The sequence below is a fragment of the Alexandromys fortis genome, unplaced genomic scaffold (genome assembly GCF_014885135.2).
Source record: "Alexandromys fortis isolate MF-2015 unplaced genomic scaffold, M_Fortis_MF-2015_v1.1 scaffold_152, whole genome shotgun sequence".
Taxonomy (NCBI): domain Eukaryota; kingdom Metazoa; phylum Chordata; class Mammalia; order Rodentia; family Cricetidae; genus Alexandromys; species Alexandromys fortis.
Window position 1 is genome coordinate 3,423,562 of NW_026068045.1, and position 18,762 is coordinate 3,442,323.

At 51.0% G+C, this 18,762-nt stretch overlaps 2 protein-coding genes across 4 annotated transcripts; both read left to right on the top strand.

Moving 5' to 3' along the window:
- Positions 1–3,491: 3,491 nt before the first annotated feature.
- On the top strand, positions 3,492–8,561 carry Slc39a1 (solute carrier family 39 member 1). The gene is made up of 4 exons (XM_050166277.1): positions 3,492–3,594; positions 4,276–4,491; positions 4,630–4,760; positions 6,695–8,561. Exons 2-4 carry the CDS (start codon positions 4,305–4,307, stop codon positions 7,349–7,351), a joined length of 975 nt encoding a protein of 324 aa, XP_050022234.1. The 5' UTR covers positions 3,492–3,594; positions 4,276–4,304; the 3' UTR covers positions 7,352–8,561.
- Positions 8,562–9,013: 452 nt separating this feature from the next.
- Positions 9,014–18,673, top strand: Crtc2 (CREB regulated transcription coactivator 2). Of its 3 annotated transcripts, none has more exons than XM_050166274.1 (14): positions 9,014–9,308; positions 11,806–11,907; positions 11,985–12,099; positions 13,085–13,148; positions 13,763–13,831; positions 13,976–14,079; positions 14,170–14,199; positions 14,341–14,420; positions 14,525–14,574; positions 14,688–14,932; positions 15,264–15,670; positions 17,023–17,286; positions 17,709–17,895; positions 18,022–18,673. In XM_050166274.1, exons 1-14 carry the CDS (start codon positions 9,156–9,158, stop codon positions 18,240–18,242), a joined length of 2,091 nt encoding a protein of 696 aa, XP_050022231.1. In that variant the 5' UTR covers positions 9,014–9,155; the 3' UTR covers positions 18,243–18,673. The 3 variants fall into 3 exon arrangements, with proteins under 3 accessions (XP_050022231.1, XP_050022232.1, XP_050022233.1); XM_050166275.1 differs by having other exon boundaries at positions 14,356–14,420; XM_050166276.1 differs by lacking the exon at positions 9,014–9,308 and adding an exon at positions 9,438–9,901.
- The last annotated feature ends 89 nt before the right edge of the window (positions 18,674–18,762 follow it).

Here is an 18,762-nt window from a genome sequence, read left to right on the forward strand (position 1 = left end):
TTTGTTTGTTTGTTTGTTTGGAGACAGGGTTTCTCTGTAGCTTTGGAGCCTGTCCTGGAACTAGCTCTTGTAGACCAGGCTGGTCTTGAACTCACAGAGATCTGCCTGCCTCTGCCTCCCTAATGCTCAGAATTTAAAGGCTTGCAGCCACTGCTGCCTGGCTGCAGCCAGTGCTCTTAACCTCTGAGCCATGTCTCCAGTCACTCAAGATGTATTTTTTCTTAATTGTGTGTGTATGTAGATGTCCACTTGGAGTTACAGGTGGTTGTGAACCTCCCCTTCCCCATGTGGGACCCGAGACCTGAACTCAGGTCCTCTCTAAGAGCGGAAAGCCCTCCTATCCTCTCCAGACCCAGGTATAAACCAAACAGCCTGGCTGGGTTTTCTTGAACTTCCCAAGCCCATCTCTCCTGTTCAGGCTGTAGCTTGGTGAAAGCAGATTGCCTAGGTTAATTCAGGGCTCAGAAGAAAGCAGAATTGTTTTTGTTGACATCTTTGGAGACCAAGAAAGGTGGTTAAATGGGTTTGCAGGGACTTTCCAGCAGGCTGCTGCAGGCAGAGATGGTGGAGTGGGCAAGGCTCATCTGCTGTTTGTGCTAGGCCTGGAAGGAAGTTCTGCTTCATCTCCCTTAGCTTCCCCCTTTACCCTGATTAATCAAATTTTGCAAAGGAAAAAATAACTTTCCTAGTCCCATGTCAGACGAAAGTAAAGTCAACAGATCTGTGTTATACCACGGTGAATAGAGTCAGTAATGAATGTTCCTACAGCTCAAAGTCACTGGGAGCGCCTCCCACTCTCACGAATCCTTCCCAGCCTTTCCTTAATCAGCCTATGTTTGATCTACTGGAAATCAATTTCTCAGAGCGCACTTTAAGTGTTCTCATTATAAATTAATATGTAAAGTAATAGATAAGTTGATTAGCTTGAGCTAGCCATTTTTCAGTGTGTAGATATACAAATGTTGTAGTAAGAGCGGCGGGCGAAGAATCATTTATATACCATAAATATAAGTTACATTTTTTGGCTGGAGGGGCGGTTTGAGACAGGGTTTCTGTGTGTAGCCCAGGCTGTTCTGGAACTCACTCTGTTGATCAGGGTGACATCTAACTTAGAGATCTAGCTGCCTTGCCACCATTGCCTGTCACATTGAATGTCTAACCTAAAATCCGGGGCTGGAGAAATGGGTCAGTGGTTAAGAGCACTGTTTGCTCTTCCAGAGGACCCTGGTTTCATTCCCAACACCCACATGGCAGCTCACAATTGTCTGTAACTCCAGTTCCAGAGCATCTGATACCGACCTCTGCATCTGCAGGCATTTCATTACATGCTGCCTAGATCTACATCCACACAGGCAAAACTTAGACATATAAATACATAACTACAAATTGTATTGTTTTTAGTTAAGTGTAGGTATGTCTGTCTGCACGTCGGTATGCTCACATGAGTGCAAGTGGCTACAGAGGTCAGAGGTGTTGCATGCCCTGGAGCATAACTTTAGAGACTGATTTGGTCGCTGAGAATTGAATTTGGATCCTCTGGAAGAACAGAAAATGCTCATAAACGTTGAACTGCTATCTCTTTAGTTTCCTATTCAACTTTTTAAAGATTTATTTTATTTTAAATGTGTACACAGCCGGGCGGTGGTGGTGCACGCCTTTAATCCCAGCACTTGGGAGGCAGAGGCAAGCGGATCTCTGTGAGTTCGAGACCAGTCTGGTCTACAAGAGCTAGTTCCAGGACAGGCTCCAAAACCACAGAGAAACCCTGTCTCAAAAAAGCAAAAAAAAAAAAAAAAAAAATGTGTACACACCTATGTGGGTATGTCAGGAGGAGGCCAGATTCCTTTGGTCCCCGGGGGACCATAGTTACAAGCAGTTGTGAATTGCACGACAGTGATGTGTGTGCTGGTGCAACACACTAGTAACTGCTGAGCCCAAGCTGGCCTTGAACTCTGTGGGACCCAGCTCAATGGAGGCCAGACTCTCGGTAATTTACCTTAAGGCAATACCTGGTTCCAAGAAAGACCATAAACTGAGATTTCCCAGGCACCACCCAAGAACAGACCATCGGAAGGAAATTCTTAACATTCCAACCATTGTAGATAGGATCACCTGCCAGCACACATTCACCAGGACACCCCTAGACAGGAGTCCTGAACCTTAGAGATCTCTCACCCCCACCTTTACTACTATAAAAACTCAACTCTAACTGAGCTTGGGGCTCTCTGATCACTCCAATACGTTGGACACAGAGAAACCAAGTTTCCAAACTTGTGTAAGAATAAAGGCTCTTTGCTTTTACATACAGGACTCGGTCTCCTAGTTGGTTTTGGAGGATTCCGTGAGTTGGGCATAACAAATTCAAAGATCACCCAGCAAATTTTCACTTATTTTTATTGTCTGTCTGTTTGTCTGTGTGGTACCACTGGACACATATGTGGAAGTCAGAGGAAAACTTGTGGCACTTGGACCTCTCCTTCCACCATCTTGGTTGGGGGCGGGGAGAATTCAATTAAAAAACACAGGCTTGAGGCATCTCCTCAGCGGCCTGGAAAGGGATTCATAGAACACTAGGTTGTGGGGTCAGGAGAATCCAGGTTGAGCAAACAGTGAAGGTATGGAGAGAAAAGGACATTGGTGAGCAGGCATGGCGGTGACACTTGAGAGGCTGAGGCTTGACTGTCCTAACTTTGAGAACAGTTTGGCTACATAATGATTTGCTAGTGTGAAAGAGATCTAAGACAACAAACAAATAAGTAGAAGAAACAAAAGGAAAAAACGGCCGTGCATGCAAGGAACAGAATAGGACTTGGGGGTGGGGGTGAGCTGGAAGACAAGGAGAAAATCCAAAGGCACGATCAATAGGAAACTGACGTTGCTTCTTCGTGGGGTTTCAGCAACTCCTAACCTGTGTCCCACCATTTCTGCACCTACTCTGAGAAGCAAGGAGGCTGCTTAGAAGTCAAATGGGCCACGGGCAGTCTAGAAAGGATCGTTTTATTTTAATTAGTTTTTTTTTTTAAAGGATCGCTTTTAAATCATGCCTTCATTCTTTTCCAGTCCTGCCTCTTTTTTTTTTTTTTTTTTTTTGTGTGGGCTGGCTAGGCAAGCCAGGCAAAGAAATTTGTCCCAAAAAGGTAACGATTCCCCTCTGGCCCAGTTGCGTACTGATGCAGCCTGAGATAGAAAACTGAGATGTGGGGAGAAATACTTGAGAGTATGGATAGGGAACGGGCCTGCAGACTTTCAAGCTCCCACTTTTATCAAAGTCTTTGTGACTGGCCGACTCCAGCGGCCAGCTCCTCCGTAGAGGCGCGCCAGACCCGCCGCCCTCGGGTCTTCCCGCTAGTCCCCTCCCGGCTTTGGCACCGTCTCAGCTCGTCGCCTGCCCAGCCCTCTCCAATCCCCAGGTTCTAATTGCTCTTAACTCACGTCACTCCAGGATAAGCTCCTCCCACCCAGTGCAGTCATTGGCAGTCTGGTGCGGGTGCGCGGAGTTGGCGGGGGGGTGAGGGGAGAGGGGTGGGGAGGGGGCGGGAATTCCCGACGCCAGGCCGGAACCGAGCGTCTGCAATGGAGTGAGACCCTCGGCAGGTGAGTGCGGCCTCTCCGGGCTCTGGTTCTAAAGCAGCTTCCAAGGCCTCCCAGGGTAGGAGCTGGGGTCTCTGTTTTAACATTCTTCATTCGCGTCCTGTGACGCAGGCGACCTCTGACCTCACTTTCGAGACTTCCAGACACTGTCCTCAGTGCCGTCTTAGCCTGTCCCAAGCCCCCCTCCTCTGGCTGTCTGCCTTGACTACCTATTTTTTCCGGGAGATGGCTCTGGGGAGTGGGCAGCGAGAGAGGCATCCAGCACCCAAGTTCGCCCGGTTTCAGATCGTCCGTGAAGCCACCCCGACTTCTTCCCACAGCTCCAACCTCTCCGCTCCATGCTCTTAGTGGACTGTGTGTGAGCGAGTGGTCTCTACCTTTCCAGGTCTAACTTGGAGTTTGCCCCTAGTTTTCTGCGGGCTCCAGGTGAAAAGGGTAATGACATATCTGTGTTGGCCTTCTCGGGCCTCAGTTTCCTCCTTGGTGGCTCGCTGAACTGGGAGAGATAAGTTTGAAGGAGGAAATGCAATGTCCTGGTGTTGGAGTAGATGAGTCACTCCAGCCGGGAAAGGCCAGAAAGTGGCTGGGCCGAGGGAAGTACGTTTTGCTGACCAGCCTTCCCTTTCCCTTGACCCCTTCTTTCCTGTGTGACCGTTCTCACCCATGCTAGTTTTTTCTTCATAGGTCTGACAGTCACTGATACCACAAGCACCATGGGGCCCTGGGGGGAGCCAGAGCTCCTGGTGTGGCGCCCAGAAGCAATAGCTTCAGAGCCCTCAGTGCCGGTGGGGCTGGAGGTGAAGCTGGGGGCCCTGGTACTGCTGCTGCTGCTGACCCTCGTCTGCAGCCTGGTGCCTGTCTGCGTGCTTCGAAGGCCAGGCGCTAGCCATGAATCCTCGCGTGAGTCTCTGCAGCTCTGGAGCTGGGGGAGGTGACTGAGGAGGAGCAGAAGGCGGGAGTGGACACTGCTTCTGTTGGCGTGGGACTTTGCAGAGTTTGATTTGGTTGTAATCCCGTTTGTATTTCACTCTTGCTCAGCCTCGGGCCAGAAAGCCCTAAGTCTGGTGAGCTGCTTCGCAGGAGGTGTCTTTTTGGCTACTTGTCTTCTGGACCTGCTGCCCGACTACCTAGCTGCCATAGACGAGGCCTTGGCGGCCCTGCATGTGACGGTGAGCACTGACCTTAACATGTGACCCAGAGCAGAACATGGTTATTTAGGTATCTTCATGGCTCACTCGTGACTGTGGACGGCCTTAGTCTTGAGCCTGTGAGTTAAGGATTTCAGGAACAGGGTATAATTTTCTGTGCATTTTTTCCTGGATGCTGGACCCGGTGTGACCCACTGCGCTCAGGACAGTGAGGACCATTATCAGGTGTATGAACTACTCTGGGTTTTGCAGTTGTAGTTACCAGGAAGCTAACAATGCTCTAAGAATCATGTTTCAGCCATTATCCCTTTATCCTTCCTTCCTTCCCTTTCTCCCTCCCTTTTCCTTTTCTCCTCTTCTGTCTTTTTTGTTTGTTTCTTGAGACAGGGTTTCTCTGTGGCTTTGGAGCCTGTCCTGGGACACTTGGGATTAAAGGTGTGCACCACCACCGCCCGGCCTTTTCTGTCTTTTTGAGACAGGTTCTCAATGTGTAGCTCTTGCTGGCCTGGTACTTGTTATGAAGACTTGCTACTTGCCTCAAATTTGTAGTGATCTTCCTGTCTCTGCCTCCCAGATTACAGGTTTGTGCCACCTCACCCAGAATTCTTGTTCTTTTTTATTTTATTTTTTTTCGGGACATGATCTCTTTATTATGTAGTCCTGGCTGTCCTGGAACTCACTCTGTAGACCAGGCTGCCCTTGAATTCAGAGATCCACCTGCCTCTGCATGTGCCACCACCTCCAGGCTATATTTTATGTCTATTTGCATATGTTATGCATAGTAATGAATTTTATTATTACATTTCATACATATAAAGCATCTTGGCTATATTCACTTCCATTCTTGTCTCCCGCCCACATCATCTTCCTCCCCATCCACCAGCTAGCCCCCTTCTGTTTTCCTCAGTGTGTATATCTAAGTCTAGCCTTGACCCATGAGTTTAATTAGGGTTGCTTACGTGAGCATGAGTGACGCCCTTTCTTTTGATGGGGTCTAGCTGTGTAGTCCAGCTAGTCCAGACTACTCAGGCTCCGAGTTCTCCTGCAGTAATTTCATGGATACAGGTGTGCAGCAGCCTAGCTGGTTCATCCTCACCTGGAGGCTGGGAGAGGTCACTGCAGATCTGGGAGGGCAGGAAGCAATCTCCAAGGGCCTGGTGTTCTCAGGGAAGTGGTTAGGTCAAAAGCATAGAAACTCACTGTAAAGCTGGAAGTAGTGTATTCTACCTCGTGCAAGGCTGAGGCAGGGTAATCGTGAGGATTTGGAGGCCAGTCTGGGCTTCAGAGTGAGGCCTGTCTCAACTCCGTCTGCCTCCCAGACAAAACATTCCAAAAAAAAAAAAAACACATTGTAGGAAAACCTGAGACAGCTGGGTTCGGCAGAGTCATCTCAAGCTCTTCTGTTTTTTCCCTGTGACTGAGTGACCTGTGTCTCCACATGACTGTGAATGTCCCTGTGACATGTAGATTTGTGGTGATCCTTTGTATGCTTACATGTAGCACTATGTGCACCTACATCCATGACCCTCAGCCAGGGGAAGTTTTGCCCCTTAGGAAACACTGACTGGGTAATGTGCGGAGACAATCTTGGTGGTGGTGGCGGGAACATCGTGCTTGCTATTGATCTGGTGGGAGAAGTCAGAGGAGCTGCTCACTCTGTGTACGGCAGTGAAGACAGAATTATTTATCCCAAAATGTTATTAGTGCCAGAGTTGAGACATTTTGCATAAATGGTCTGCATTTAACATGGCATGTGTGGTACCACATCTGTTCCATTATGTGTTGTTATGTGTCTGTGTCACCAAACAACTTCATCGCTGTGTGACCAATAAATAGGGACCCTGGGTCGGTGTGGGACTTCAGATGTGTATTCTGGGCCTATGCCGGGCTTTGAATCTGACTCCTTCCCATTCTTGTCCTGTTTCCTGAACTCCTGTCGCCACCTCTGTTCACAGCTTCAGTTCCCCTTGCAAGAGTTCATCCTGGCTATGGGTTTCTTCCTGGTCTTGGTGATGGAGCAGATCACACTGGCTTACAAGGAGCAGTCCAGTCCACCACATCCAGAAGAGACGAGGGCTCTGCTGGGAGCAGTGAATGGAGGGCCTCAACACTGGCATGATGGACCAGGGCTCCCCCAGGCCAGCGGAACTCCAGCAGCACCCTCAGCCCTGCGTGCCTGTGTACTGGTCTTCTCTCTAGCCTTGCACTCTGTGTTTGAGGGCTTGGCTGTGGGCTTACAGCGAGACAGAGCTCGGGCAATGGAGCTGTGCCTAGCTCTGCTGCTCCACAAGGGGATCCTGGCAGTCAGCCTGTCCCTGAGGCTGCTCCAGAGCCACCTTCGGGTACAGGTGGTGGCTGGCTGTGGGATCCTCTTCTCATGTATGACACCTCTGGGTATCGGGCTCGGGGCAGCTCTGTCAGAGTCAGCTGGGCCGCTGCACCAGTTGGCCCAATCTGTGCTGGAGGGAATGGCAGCTGGCACCTTCCTCTATATCACCTTCCTGGAAATTCTACCCCAAGAGCTGGCCACTTCTGAGCAGCGGATTCTCAAGGTCATCCTGCTCCTAGCAGGCTTCGCCCTGCTCACTGGCCTGCTCTTTATCCAGATCTAAGGTGCTCAGATAGAAAGGGCAGGGGATGCTGACTGTCAGGTGCCCCTGTCCTCCCTGTCCTTCCCAGTTTGTGGGAGGTAGAGAAGTAGTGAGGACCAAAGAGTTCTCTGAGAGGTAGGGATGGGACATTTGGATTACGAATAATGAGAGGGAAAGGGGCAGGTAAGAGGCTAGCCGCAGGCCCGAAGGACAAGAACTAGCCAAGCCACTAGAGATACAATCAGGTGACATTAAGAATGAGCACACTGCTACAATCAGAAGTCAGACACTACACCTGGAGACAAGCTGACAAAACTGCAGATAGGCATCCCATGGCTTTGGGATAAGTCAAAGTCCTGTTGGTTCTAGCCCATTTCAGCACTCTGCCAGTGGAAGTGCTCCCTCCCACTTTCTTCCTCCTACTCTTCCGTATGTCCTTTCTACCGAGGGACTAGTGCCAAATGGTCTCAGCCAGTTTTCGTAATCTATCTGGCTTTGAGTGAGTGTCCTGCTCACTCTTTCTTTTTTTCTTTCTTTTTTTCTTTTTTTTGGGGGGGGGACATGGTTTCTCTCTATCCCTGACTGTCCTGGCACTTATTCTGTAGGCCAGACTGGCCTCAAACTCAGATGTGCCTGCCTCTGCCTATCGAGTGCTGGGTTTAAAGGGGTGTGCCACCACACCCAGCTCACACCTGTATTTTTAAAGTGCCAAACACCCACCTGCCCCCTTTTTTAGTTTCTTCGAAACAGGGTTTCTCTGTATAACCCTGACTGTCCTGGACCTAGCTGTGAGGACCAGGCTGACCTGAACTCAGAGAGCCACCTGCCTCTGCTTCCTGAGCACTAGGATTAAAGGTGTGTGCCACCATGCATGGCTCACCTGCTCCTTTTCTGAAAGCACAGTAGTGTGGCACACCCGGCACCTCAGTGGAAGAGACCTACTTTCTCTGAATTTGGGCCCCACAATTTGGATGGAGCAGAAATGTTTGCTGCACTGGTCAGGAGTGAAGGGAAACGAGGTACTTTTGACACCAACCACTACAGAAAGTGGAATGGTGCCCTATATAATAAACATTGACCTGCCAAAACTTTTTATATCTGAGGGGGGCAGAACCCCCCCAGGATTATTTTTGGGGGAGGGAGGGCTGTGCATAGGGCCGTACTCTGTAGAATCTATTTTACTAACTGACCTGTTTTGGGACGTGTTACCCAAATAAAAGATGTTTCTATACCCCCGTAAGGTATCTGATTCATTTGGTGGGAGGGGTGTGGTGGTGTGTGTGTAGAGACCAATCTGAGAGGACCTGAATCCCAGATGCTTACACTTGCTTTAAGGTCCTTGTTTTCATTCGCCACACTTGTCGCTTTCCCTGAGGATGTCCAACAAAACTTTTGTTTCTTCCTTCTTCCCTTTCTGTCTCCACCCCTTCCCTTCCTCTCGGTTTTCTCCGTCTTCCTTTGCGAATCCCTCACCCCTTCCCGTTCGTAGGCTCGGGACTGTGGTAGAACTACCTTTCCCGGCTTGCGGCGCCGCCGGGAGTAGGTGAGGGGTGGCGCGCTGCTGGCCTCCGGGTGTCGGAAGGACTGCTGGGAAGTGGAGTCCGCTTCCTCCCCTCGTTGCGTGGCTGCGGGCGTGGAGGAGGCCCGTAAACAAACTACAAGTCCCGGCAGGCAGTGCATCGCGGGTCAGGACTAGGCTGGGGCCGAGCCGCCGGGCTCGCGGAGGCGGCGGCGGCGGCTGCTACGGCTGGAGGAGCCGGGCCGGGCCCGCGGCGGAGGCCGTGGCTGGAACTGGAAAGGTGGCGGGGACCGACGCGGGTGTAAGATGGCGACGTCGGGAGCGAACGGGCCGGGCTCCGCCACAGCGTCAGCGTCCAATCCACGCAAGTTTAGTGAGAAGATCGCGCTGCAAAAGCAGCGTCAGGCCGAGGAGACGGCGGCCTTCGAGGAGGTGATGATGGACATCGGCTCCACACGGGTAAGGGACCGTGCCGGGGAGCCCGAGCACGGAGGAGCGGTCTCCAAGCGGATAGGCGGGGCGGGGGCGGGAGCCGCTGGGCAGGAGGCGGAACGCGGCTCGGGCAGCGGGCGCCGCCGTCTGGGTGGCTCCGGGTGAGGGCCGAGGGTCAGCTAAACGAATTTTGCCGGGAAGACAGGAACACCGGAGAGGTTGGGGGAGTAGGAAAGACCGGGTTCGAGTTATTTACGTGTGAAGCAGGACTGGCGGAAGAGGGAAGATGGACTGCCGAAGTCCAGCGCCGGTGGAACGGTTCTTGTGCATCTCCGGCCGAGTCCTTTCACGGACTCCACTGAAGCATCCTTAATTATGGATTTTAGTTTGGACGCATAGTCTGCTTGTCCCTAATCTGACCCTTTCTGAGCTTGTGATCGCCAGACTAGTGTCTTTGCTCTGTTGGGACATTCACGGTGTCTTGGTTCCTAGGGGAAAGGGCCCCTCGAGTGGTTTGATCTAGCTGTGCTGGGTATATTGGGACAGGAAGTCCCCTCCTGTGTCCCGTCCCTTTGCTTCCTTTTTCATATATTTCGTGTGGTTTCCTGACTTGAGTCAAGGTGAGGACCATTGCTCACAGAATGGTTCTTGGTGTTTGGCGCTGGCCGCCTGGGAGGAAAGGTAGAGCTTTGAATCGCCAAATTGGGTAAAGGATCACCTATTCCTTTCGCCGGTGATGTGCTAAACTTTCTAGGGAGATGGTGCTACCCGTGAGTCAGTTTCTGCAGTGTTTTTAGAGCCCTCTGTGTGTGGGAAATACTCATTCCTAGGAAGTTCCACAAAGAACGTTCAGGCCTATGCCAAGTTGTTTTGGAAACAGCACTCCCCCCCCTAGTTTCTTGCTTTCTAGGGCTGCATGTGAGAGGGATGGGTGGACTGGCAGGAGTTTACAGGTAAACAGCCCTAATTTAGGGACACAGTGATCTGTCGTGGTGAAGAATTGGAAGCTCTAAGGGGAGATGGTGGAGCATAAATACCACATTACAAAGCTTTTGGTTCTATATATGACTGTGACCGATTGTATCTTTTGTGTGTATCTCCCTTGACTCTGAGTTGTTGTTGTTGTTGTTGTGTGTGTCTGTCTGTCTGTCTGTGTTTCTTCTACTTTTCTAGGGACCACATGCTCTAGTTTGTGCACGTTCAAGAGAGATAAGTGGGGAGGCAAATCTGGTGTGTGTGCGCACGCTTGTATAACCTGCTCTTAACCACCATGAGGTTTATGAGCCCTTGACTGCTCGCTCCCTTTAAGAGCTTTTGATCCTAGTGGGGGTCGGAGAAAGAAGATGGGAGAGAGACTTATTTGCAGTGGAGAGCTTGAGGCTCTGTCCTCTGGACCATGTTTCTTTCAGAGCTGTGTGCAAGCTGAAAGCTGTGAGGAATGCAGGGCTGGGGCTTCTGTCTTTGTGACACACTGGCTATCAAAGCCTTTCTACCTCCTTTTCTTTTGCTGATTAACTTCTCTGATAAACAGCAAACTGTAATGAGCCTACGAGGCCAAACCTGGAGATCCAAGGATCTTGAGTTTGGAGTGGCTTGTTTAGTTTGTTACCTGGGTAGCTGGGAGGGCAGGCTGGAGGCAGATACACCCATGGGCCATAGACCACCAGAGGACTTGGAGGTTCTATCCGTTAAGCTGAGGTCAGCATCACCCACTGGAATCATGGAGCTGATCTGGACAGAAGGCCAGTTCTGACTAGTGATGTGCTGCAGTGTGACTTTCTGAGCTCTCCTCATTCCCATCCCTCCCCAGCTCTATTTATTTGGCTGTAGGCAGAGTCTGAGTCTTGGAAGTAGCTACTTATATCTCACACAGAGGGACATGCGATATGTAGAGACTAAAACTGAGGGTTAATTTGTTTTATTTCCTTAGCAATCATCTCCATGAACTGGCAGGAGATGGCCCTACCCAAGTTGGACTAGGCTCCTGTGCCAATTCAGGCATCTTCACATTCAGTAGAAGAATACTTGGTTTGGGCACCTCTCTTTTAGCAGAAGAGTCATCACTTCTCAGGTTGTATAGTTTGGGATGCGCACACTCTGTGCAACCTATGCTAAACCTGGAGCAGCAGCAGATCCCAAAGCTTATGGTCCTCAGAGTGTGAAGGGAAGAAACTAGCAATAATGGATCTTTGGCATTGGCTTCTGGTCTTCCCTCATCTTCTAATTAGTCTTGGTGACGTTGCCTTGAAATGAGGGCAGAAGTGCATGATGGTCCATCATCCCGTGACCTGCCTCAGTGGGGATACCAACAGACAGAGAGAGACGGGCCTTGAGCAGTGTCGGCCCTGCCTCGCAGGGTTCTGTCAGGTGTGGGAGCTCACTGGTTAGAAAGCTGCAAAGGTGGGTTGTTTGTGCCACATCTTTGTACTGGCAGATATCTTGAAAGCAGTCGTATATTCTGGTGACAGGAATGACAAATGCTCAGGACCTTCCCTGACATACCCGTTTGTCTCTTTTATCTCAGTTACAGGCCCAGAAACTGCGACTGGCTTATACAAGGAGCTCCCATTATGGTGGTTCTCTGCCCAATGTTAACCAGATTGGCTGTGGCCTGGCTGAGTTCCAGGTGAGTGGACACCAGCCAAGGAGGAGTGTAGGCTCTCAGGCTGCTTCCCCTGCTGATTCACCTGTCCTTTTTGGCAGAGTCCCCTCCATTCACCTTTGGATTCATCTCGGAGCACTAGGCACCACGGGTTGGTGGAACGGGTACAGCGAGATCCCCGCAGGATGGTGTCCCCTCTTCGCCGATACCCGCGCCACATATCCTTCACAAATGATTTAAAGGCGAAGGACTGATGGAAGGGGCTCTCGAGAGACTCATGGTGGGAAGGAGCTTCGTTTCATCTTTGTTCACTTCTTTTACCCAGTCTTCTTGAAATGTGACCACAACCTGTGTGTCAGCGCACACTCTTGTGACAGGCATTTGGTGTTCTTGTGGCTCTGCCCGTTTGGTGCTGGCCTTACTTCCACTCACTTAATTGTAAAGCAGGGCTCCCTGTTACCTGGGAAGGAGATTTCGTTCTTCTCCCATTCTTCTGTGAACTTCATTCCTAGAGACCTCTGCCATGTTTATCTCCATCACCCTGGCCAGGCATTGGCTTAGATTGTTCCAGTTTGTACTAAGCTTGGTCTGATTTTTTTCTTCTTTCTGGGGGTGGGTTTCTCTGTGTTGTCTTGGGGTTTGCTGTGTAGACCAGGCTGACCTGTATAGACCAGATGGATATCTGCCTGGCTCTGCTTCCTGAGTGCTGAGATTAAAGGCCAGCGCCAGTCCTGCTTTTTTTTTTTTTTTGAGGGGGGGCTTTATTGTGTAATCTAGACTTTTCTGGAACTTGATGGGTAAATCAGGTAGGTTCAAACTTTTGGAGATCTCCTTGCACTGCCTCTTAAGTATTGAGATTACAGTTGTTGTAATCCTTGCCTATTTTCGTTCCATTTTGTTGTTTGTTTGCTTGTTTTTGTGATGATGGGCCTAAAAAGTTAGGTAGCCTTCTTCATTGAGATACAGCCTCTGACTTCTCTTCTTCCCTTCCTTGTGTGCACAGGGGTATGTGTGTGTGTGTTTGAGACAGCATCTTACTATGTATCTCTGACTGGCCTAGAGCTGAAAATTCCCTGTGCTTCCTCCTTCCAGCTGCTGGGATGACAGGCCCGAGCCACCAACACTGGCTTACTTGTATGACTATCTGATGGCTCCCTTATTCTCTCATCTGTCTCTGCTTTTTCCTTAACCACAGCTATTTACATTGACAGTTCTCCCTATAGCCCCGCCTACTTATCTCCTCCCCCAGAGTCTGGCTGGCGAAGGTGAGTTCAGTGCAGGTGGAATTTCCCACCCATTTGGTCTCTAACATGTTTCGGGGTGTGGGGGCTGAGGTGGGCTAGGGCTAGCTACTAGGCTGAGGTTTCAGCAGTACCTCGTTTCCTAAGGGCCAAGCTGGGAGAGTGGGGCAGCTGGGTAGGTGGTCAGAGTCCAGTCTTGGCCATGTTGACACGAGTGGCCAAGCCTCTGAGTCCAGCTAGCAGAACCAATGGAACTATAGCCAAGCTGGGGTGTGTGTAAGTGGGGGAGGGGAGGATGGCTCCTTTCTCACAGTGGTGGATCCCAGGTGTAGTAACTGTTAGATCTTTGAACCCCTCCTTTCTCTGTCTCAGCTGAAATACTTGCATTCAGAAAACTTGCTAGGCTTCAGCATTTCCACTCAGCTTACCTTGGTGGAGAGTTTCTGTTTCCAGATCTTAGATTGAGGAGGGGTGGGGATTTATGGATCAGAGGCATTAGAAGAACCAGAAAGAAAGAGGCATGATACTGGGTACCAAGGCCTTTTCACAGCCACCTTGCTGCCGCACACTTTCCCACCCCACGCCTTTCATGCCCATCTTCAGCCACCTTCTTCCTCCTCATAACTTTTCTGTCCTAGGATGATGCCCTGGGGCAACCTCCCAGCTGAGAAGGGGCAGTTGTTCCGACTGCCGACTGCACTTAACAGGTGATGGTCCTTGACTTCTTTAGTTCACATCTCTTTCCTGTACTTCCTGGGGCCCTACTCTACTTCATCCCCTTTCTAGCCCAGCTTAAATATCCACTGCTGGGCGGCGTTTGGTACTGCTGCTCATCTCTGCTCCTCCAACAGGACAAGCTCCGACTCTGCTCTTCACACAAGTGTAATGAACCCCAACCCCCAAGACACTTATCCAGGCCCCACACCTCCCAGTGTCCTGCCCAGCCGCCGAGGAGGTAGGTGTTCCTAGGGAGTAGCTGTGGAGCTTTTTACTAAAGCAGGCAAACAAGTAGGCACTGTAACCAACCCCATTGCATCCCGTGCAGGTTTTCTGGATGGTGAAATGGATGCTAAAGGTATGTGCTCTTTACCAATTATGGGTCATGAATGCCAGATATCAGGGACTTTGTTTGGGGTCAGGGAATAGGATTCCCTCTTGCCTGCCTCTACTTCTTGTCCTGCCTTACTGGCTCCTCCTCCAACCTCCCCATCACCAGTCTCTCTCTTTCAAGTCCCTGCTATTGAGGAGAACTTGGTAGATGACAAGCATTTGCTGAAACCTTGGGATGCTAAGAAGGTAGGTAAGGGCCACTGGGTGTCTTCCACTGTCCCTGGGACAGGCCTTCCAGGGCTCCCACTGAGGTCTGTCCTCATTTCTAATCCTCTTCCTTCTCTCCTCAGCTGTCCTCATCCTCCTCTCGACCTCGATCCTGTGAAGTCCCTGGAATCAAGTAAGTACCACTACACAACTGGAGTGACATTGAGGGAGGAAGGAGATGTGGAAGACTGACATCTGCTCTTCTCTGACCACTTTCTCTTCACGTCGATCTTCTGTCCTCCCTAGCATCTTTCCATCTCCTGATCAGCCTGCCAGTGTGCCTGTCCTCCCACCTGCCATGAACACGGGAGGTTCCCTACCTGACCTCACCAACCTGCACTTCCCCCCTCCGTTGCCCACTCCCCTGGACCCTGAGGAGACAGTCTACCCCAACCTGAGTGGGGGCAACAGTACCTCCAATTTGACCCACACTATGACCCATTTGGGCATCAGTGGAGGTCTGGGCTTGGGCCCCAGTTATGATGTACCAGGTGAGTGGCTACCTTGTTCTGATCGTGTGACTATCAGCTGCTGCCTGGCTAGAGGGTAAAGGGGAAGGAGGCTTGCTTGATCTGGGATCCTGTGACTGCCCATCAATCCCCACACCCCAGAACCCCTCATTGCAATTTTCACCCAGCAAGAATGGATAGGAGAAAGATGGAGAATAACCCCCAAATGGGTAGTACCAATCTCACTGTTAGAGACAGAATAGGGAGGACCTTGTGTTGCCATAGTCTGGTCACTGCTACCCATTCTGGGCGGAAAGGGGCCCAGTTCCCATCAGTAATGTTGGCATCTCTGGTTTTTTGTCTGTGTCTGCAGGACTTCACTCACCTCTTAGCCACCCATCCCTGCAGTCCTCCCTAAGTAATCCCAACCTCCAGGCTTCCCTAAGCAGTCCTCAACCCCAGCTCCAGGGGTCCCATAGTCACCCATCACTGCCTGCCTCCTCCTTGGCCCACCATGCACTGCCCACCACTTCCCTGGGCCACCCGTCACTTAGTGCCCCAGCCCTTTCCTCCTCCTCTTCCTCTTCGTCCACTTCATCTCCTGTCCTGAGCGCCCCCCCTTACCCAGCTTCTACTCCTGGGGCCTCTCCCCGCCACCGCCGTGTGCCCCTCAGCCCCCTGAGCTTGCCCGCGGGCCCAGCCGACGCCAGAAGGTCCCAACAGCAGCTGCCCAAACAGTTTTCGCCAACAATGTCACCCACCTTGTCTTCCATCACTCAGGTATGCGTGGCTACCTCCCCTGCATTTGTTTCCCTTCTTCTCCTTCCTGTGCTGTGCCCCTTGTCTCTTCCATCCCCTTCCATTCCTCTGCTCTGTCCCAACCCATCTTTTATCTATCTTGTCCCCTCTTTGCCTAAGAGTGCGAACTCTGGCATTAAGCCTTTGATTTCACATCTTAGTTCTGCCTCTTGACTTTCCTCCATTCAGAAGTTACTGAACTTCTCTGAGCCTCAGCGGTCTCATTTAGAAAACAAAGGTGGTTTTGTAAGCACCAGATACATACCATACACAAAGTATTTAGCATCACGCATAGCACAGGCACCAGTATAGCTTACCCGTTTGTCCTTCTCCTTTCTTTGTTCTTATCTACCTCCTCTTTGCTAGTTTACCATATCCCCAGTCACTTCTGTCCTGTCCCATCTCTCTACCATTTCCTCTTCTTTACTAGAATTCAGAGTCCAAGAGTCTCCGACCACAGAACCCAGTCCTTTCACATTGTGTAGATGAAAACCTGGTGCCTGCAGTGACAATCACTTCCCAAGGTTTACACAGCTCATCTGGGCTTGAGTTGACTAATTAGTTGAGGCTGGCCTGGAACATCTGATCCTTCCTGCCTCTGCCTTCTAAGAGCTTGGATTACAGGCATGACCTCCCATGCCAAGCTTTCTTTTCTTTTCTTTTTTCTTTACAAGCTTGCCTCCATGCTAAGGGAGTTCTTACCTCCCTCTCCATCTTAAAAAAAATAAAATAGTTCTCCAACTTTTCCTTCATCCTATTCCTTTCCTCTCTGCCCTCCTCTGTCCTGCTCCATTACTGTTTCCTGGATGTATGCTCTGTGTTTCATCTTTACACTCTACGGTAGGGAGGACTAGCCATGCCAACAAGGGCAGTTTGCCCTCCGCATCTCTTTTACTTCCTTCCTCTGGCTCCCTCTGGCCTCTCCAGGGCTTCAGAACAGCAGCTCATCCTCCTGATAGTCAAGTACCCAGTTTATGAACGCTCACTTTAGAGTGAATTTGAGTTGTCTATTGTTAGCCACATTAGCACCTAAGTTTTGATACGCATTTCGTATAATTTCCACCAACTCTCAGAATGCCATGGGAGCATAGGGTGTTGTTGTTTTGGGGGTGAGAGTGGGGAGACAGCTCCCACTTTCAGCATGGTAGGTCCAGGCTCAGTCTTCCTTCCTCAAGCTCCTGAGTGCTGGTTTTCCAGGCATTGCCCCAGTGCGCCTGGCTCGGAGCACTGCCATGTTTGTGTTGTGGACAGGTGGCCTAGCTTAGAGGGTGGGGAGCTCTGACTGAGAGTTCTTTGAGGGGTCACAATAAATTCCCCCCTTTTTTTCTTTTCAGGGCGTCCCCTTGGATACCAGTAAACTGCCTACTGATCAGCGATTGCCCCCATACCCATATAGCCCCCCAAGTCTGGTTATACCTACCCATCCATCCACCCCAAAATCTCTACAGCAGTTGCCCTCTCAGGCCTGCTTAGTGCAGTCCTCAGGGGGACAGCCCCCAGGCAGGCCGCCACATTATGGGGCACTGTACCCACCTGGGCCCGGCGGGCATGGGCAACAGCCTTACCACCGGCCAATAAATGACTTCAGCATGGGGAGTGTGAGTACACAGACTCATAGCTCTGAAGTGGGGGGGCTGAGGGAGGGCCAGGGACATGAGGGGTCTCCGGCGCACTGAATCGGGAGATGGGGTGGGACCTCCTTTTCCCCCCAGGTAACATAGCACTGCCAGCTTGGGGCTCCTGTCTTCCTGTGTTTGACCCCCTACTCCTGCCCCTCTGTTTCCGCTCAGCTTGCTCTTTGATGACTCCTGCCTTGACCCGTTCTCTTCCTGGCATGCACATGCTCTGGCCCAGCAGGTACGGTGCCCACACGTAATTCGGGCCCCGTGCTCGCTTCTGTTGCTCTGCTTGCTGTCACCTCCCTCTGTCTTTGCTTTTCTTCCTGGGGTGGTTGGGGCTTGTAATGCAGGACAACCTGTTCTGAAGCCCACTTCCTTAAGGTCTGTCTGTGTGTCCCTAGCTGGAGCAGTTCAACGTGGAGAACCCATCAACCAGCCTGGTGCTGGATCCCCCTGCCTTTCCCGAAGGGCCTGGATTTTTAGGGAGTGAGGGATCAGTGAGTGGTCCCCAGGATCCTCATGTCCTCAACCACCAGAACTTGACCCACTGCTCCCGCCATGGCTCAGGACCCAATATCATACTCCCAGGTGAGGAGACATGGGTGGTGGAGGAGATTGGAAGAATTGACAGCTTCACCGGTGTGGTGGAGACTGAGGGGTTTGGAGGTGTGTGGCATGGGATCCTACCTACCTGCCTACCTCTTCTACACACAGGAGACTCCTCCCCAGGTTTCTCTAAGGAGATCGCAGCAGCCTTGGCTGGAGTACCTGGCTTTGAGGTGTCAGCATCTGGGTTGGAGCTGGGGCTGGGGCTGGAAGATGAGCTGCGCATGGAGCCATTGGGCCTGGAAGGACTGACCATGCTGAGTGACCCCTGTGCCCTGCTGCCTGACCCTGCTGTGGAAGATTCATTCCGTAGTGACCGGCTACAGTGAGGGAACTTTACTGCCATCCTTCTTCATGGCCCTGTCCCCATCACTGTCCTTTTCATCCCTTCCCCCTGGCCAGTAGAGACTACTCTCTGCCCCCAGATCCTTTTTCTAATATGAATGAAGGATCCTAAAAATGAGGAAAGGGAAGGGGCCTGAGCAGGTGGCTCCTGTACTGTACAGAGTACTGTACATCAGCGGGCCTGGGGCTCAAGGGAGGCTGCAGCACTTGGAACTTTGAAAACCGTCTGTCTGGAGGGCAGAGCCTGTTGGAAAGCAAGGCATAGAGGGGACTCTTGGAGGCAGGGCTTGTCCAGATGAGGGTGAGCGTTACCAGCCCTTCCCCATCTCTCTTCCCCTTGCAATGGAGGAGAGAGCCAGAGTGGATATTATTTTTTATTAAATATATTATATGTTAATAAAAAATCCTAACAAACCTTTTGTGTGTTTGGCTGTTTGATAGGTAACTGGGCACCTAAGGAGGGTTGATGCCATAAACTCTTCTTTTATGTTGCTTTTTTAAATT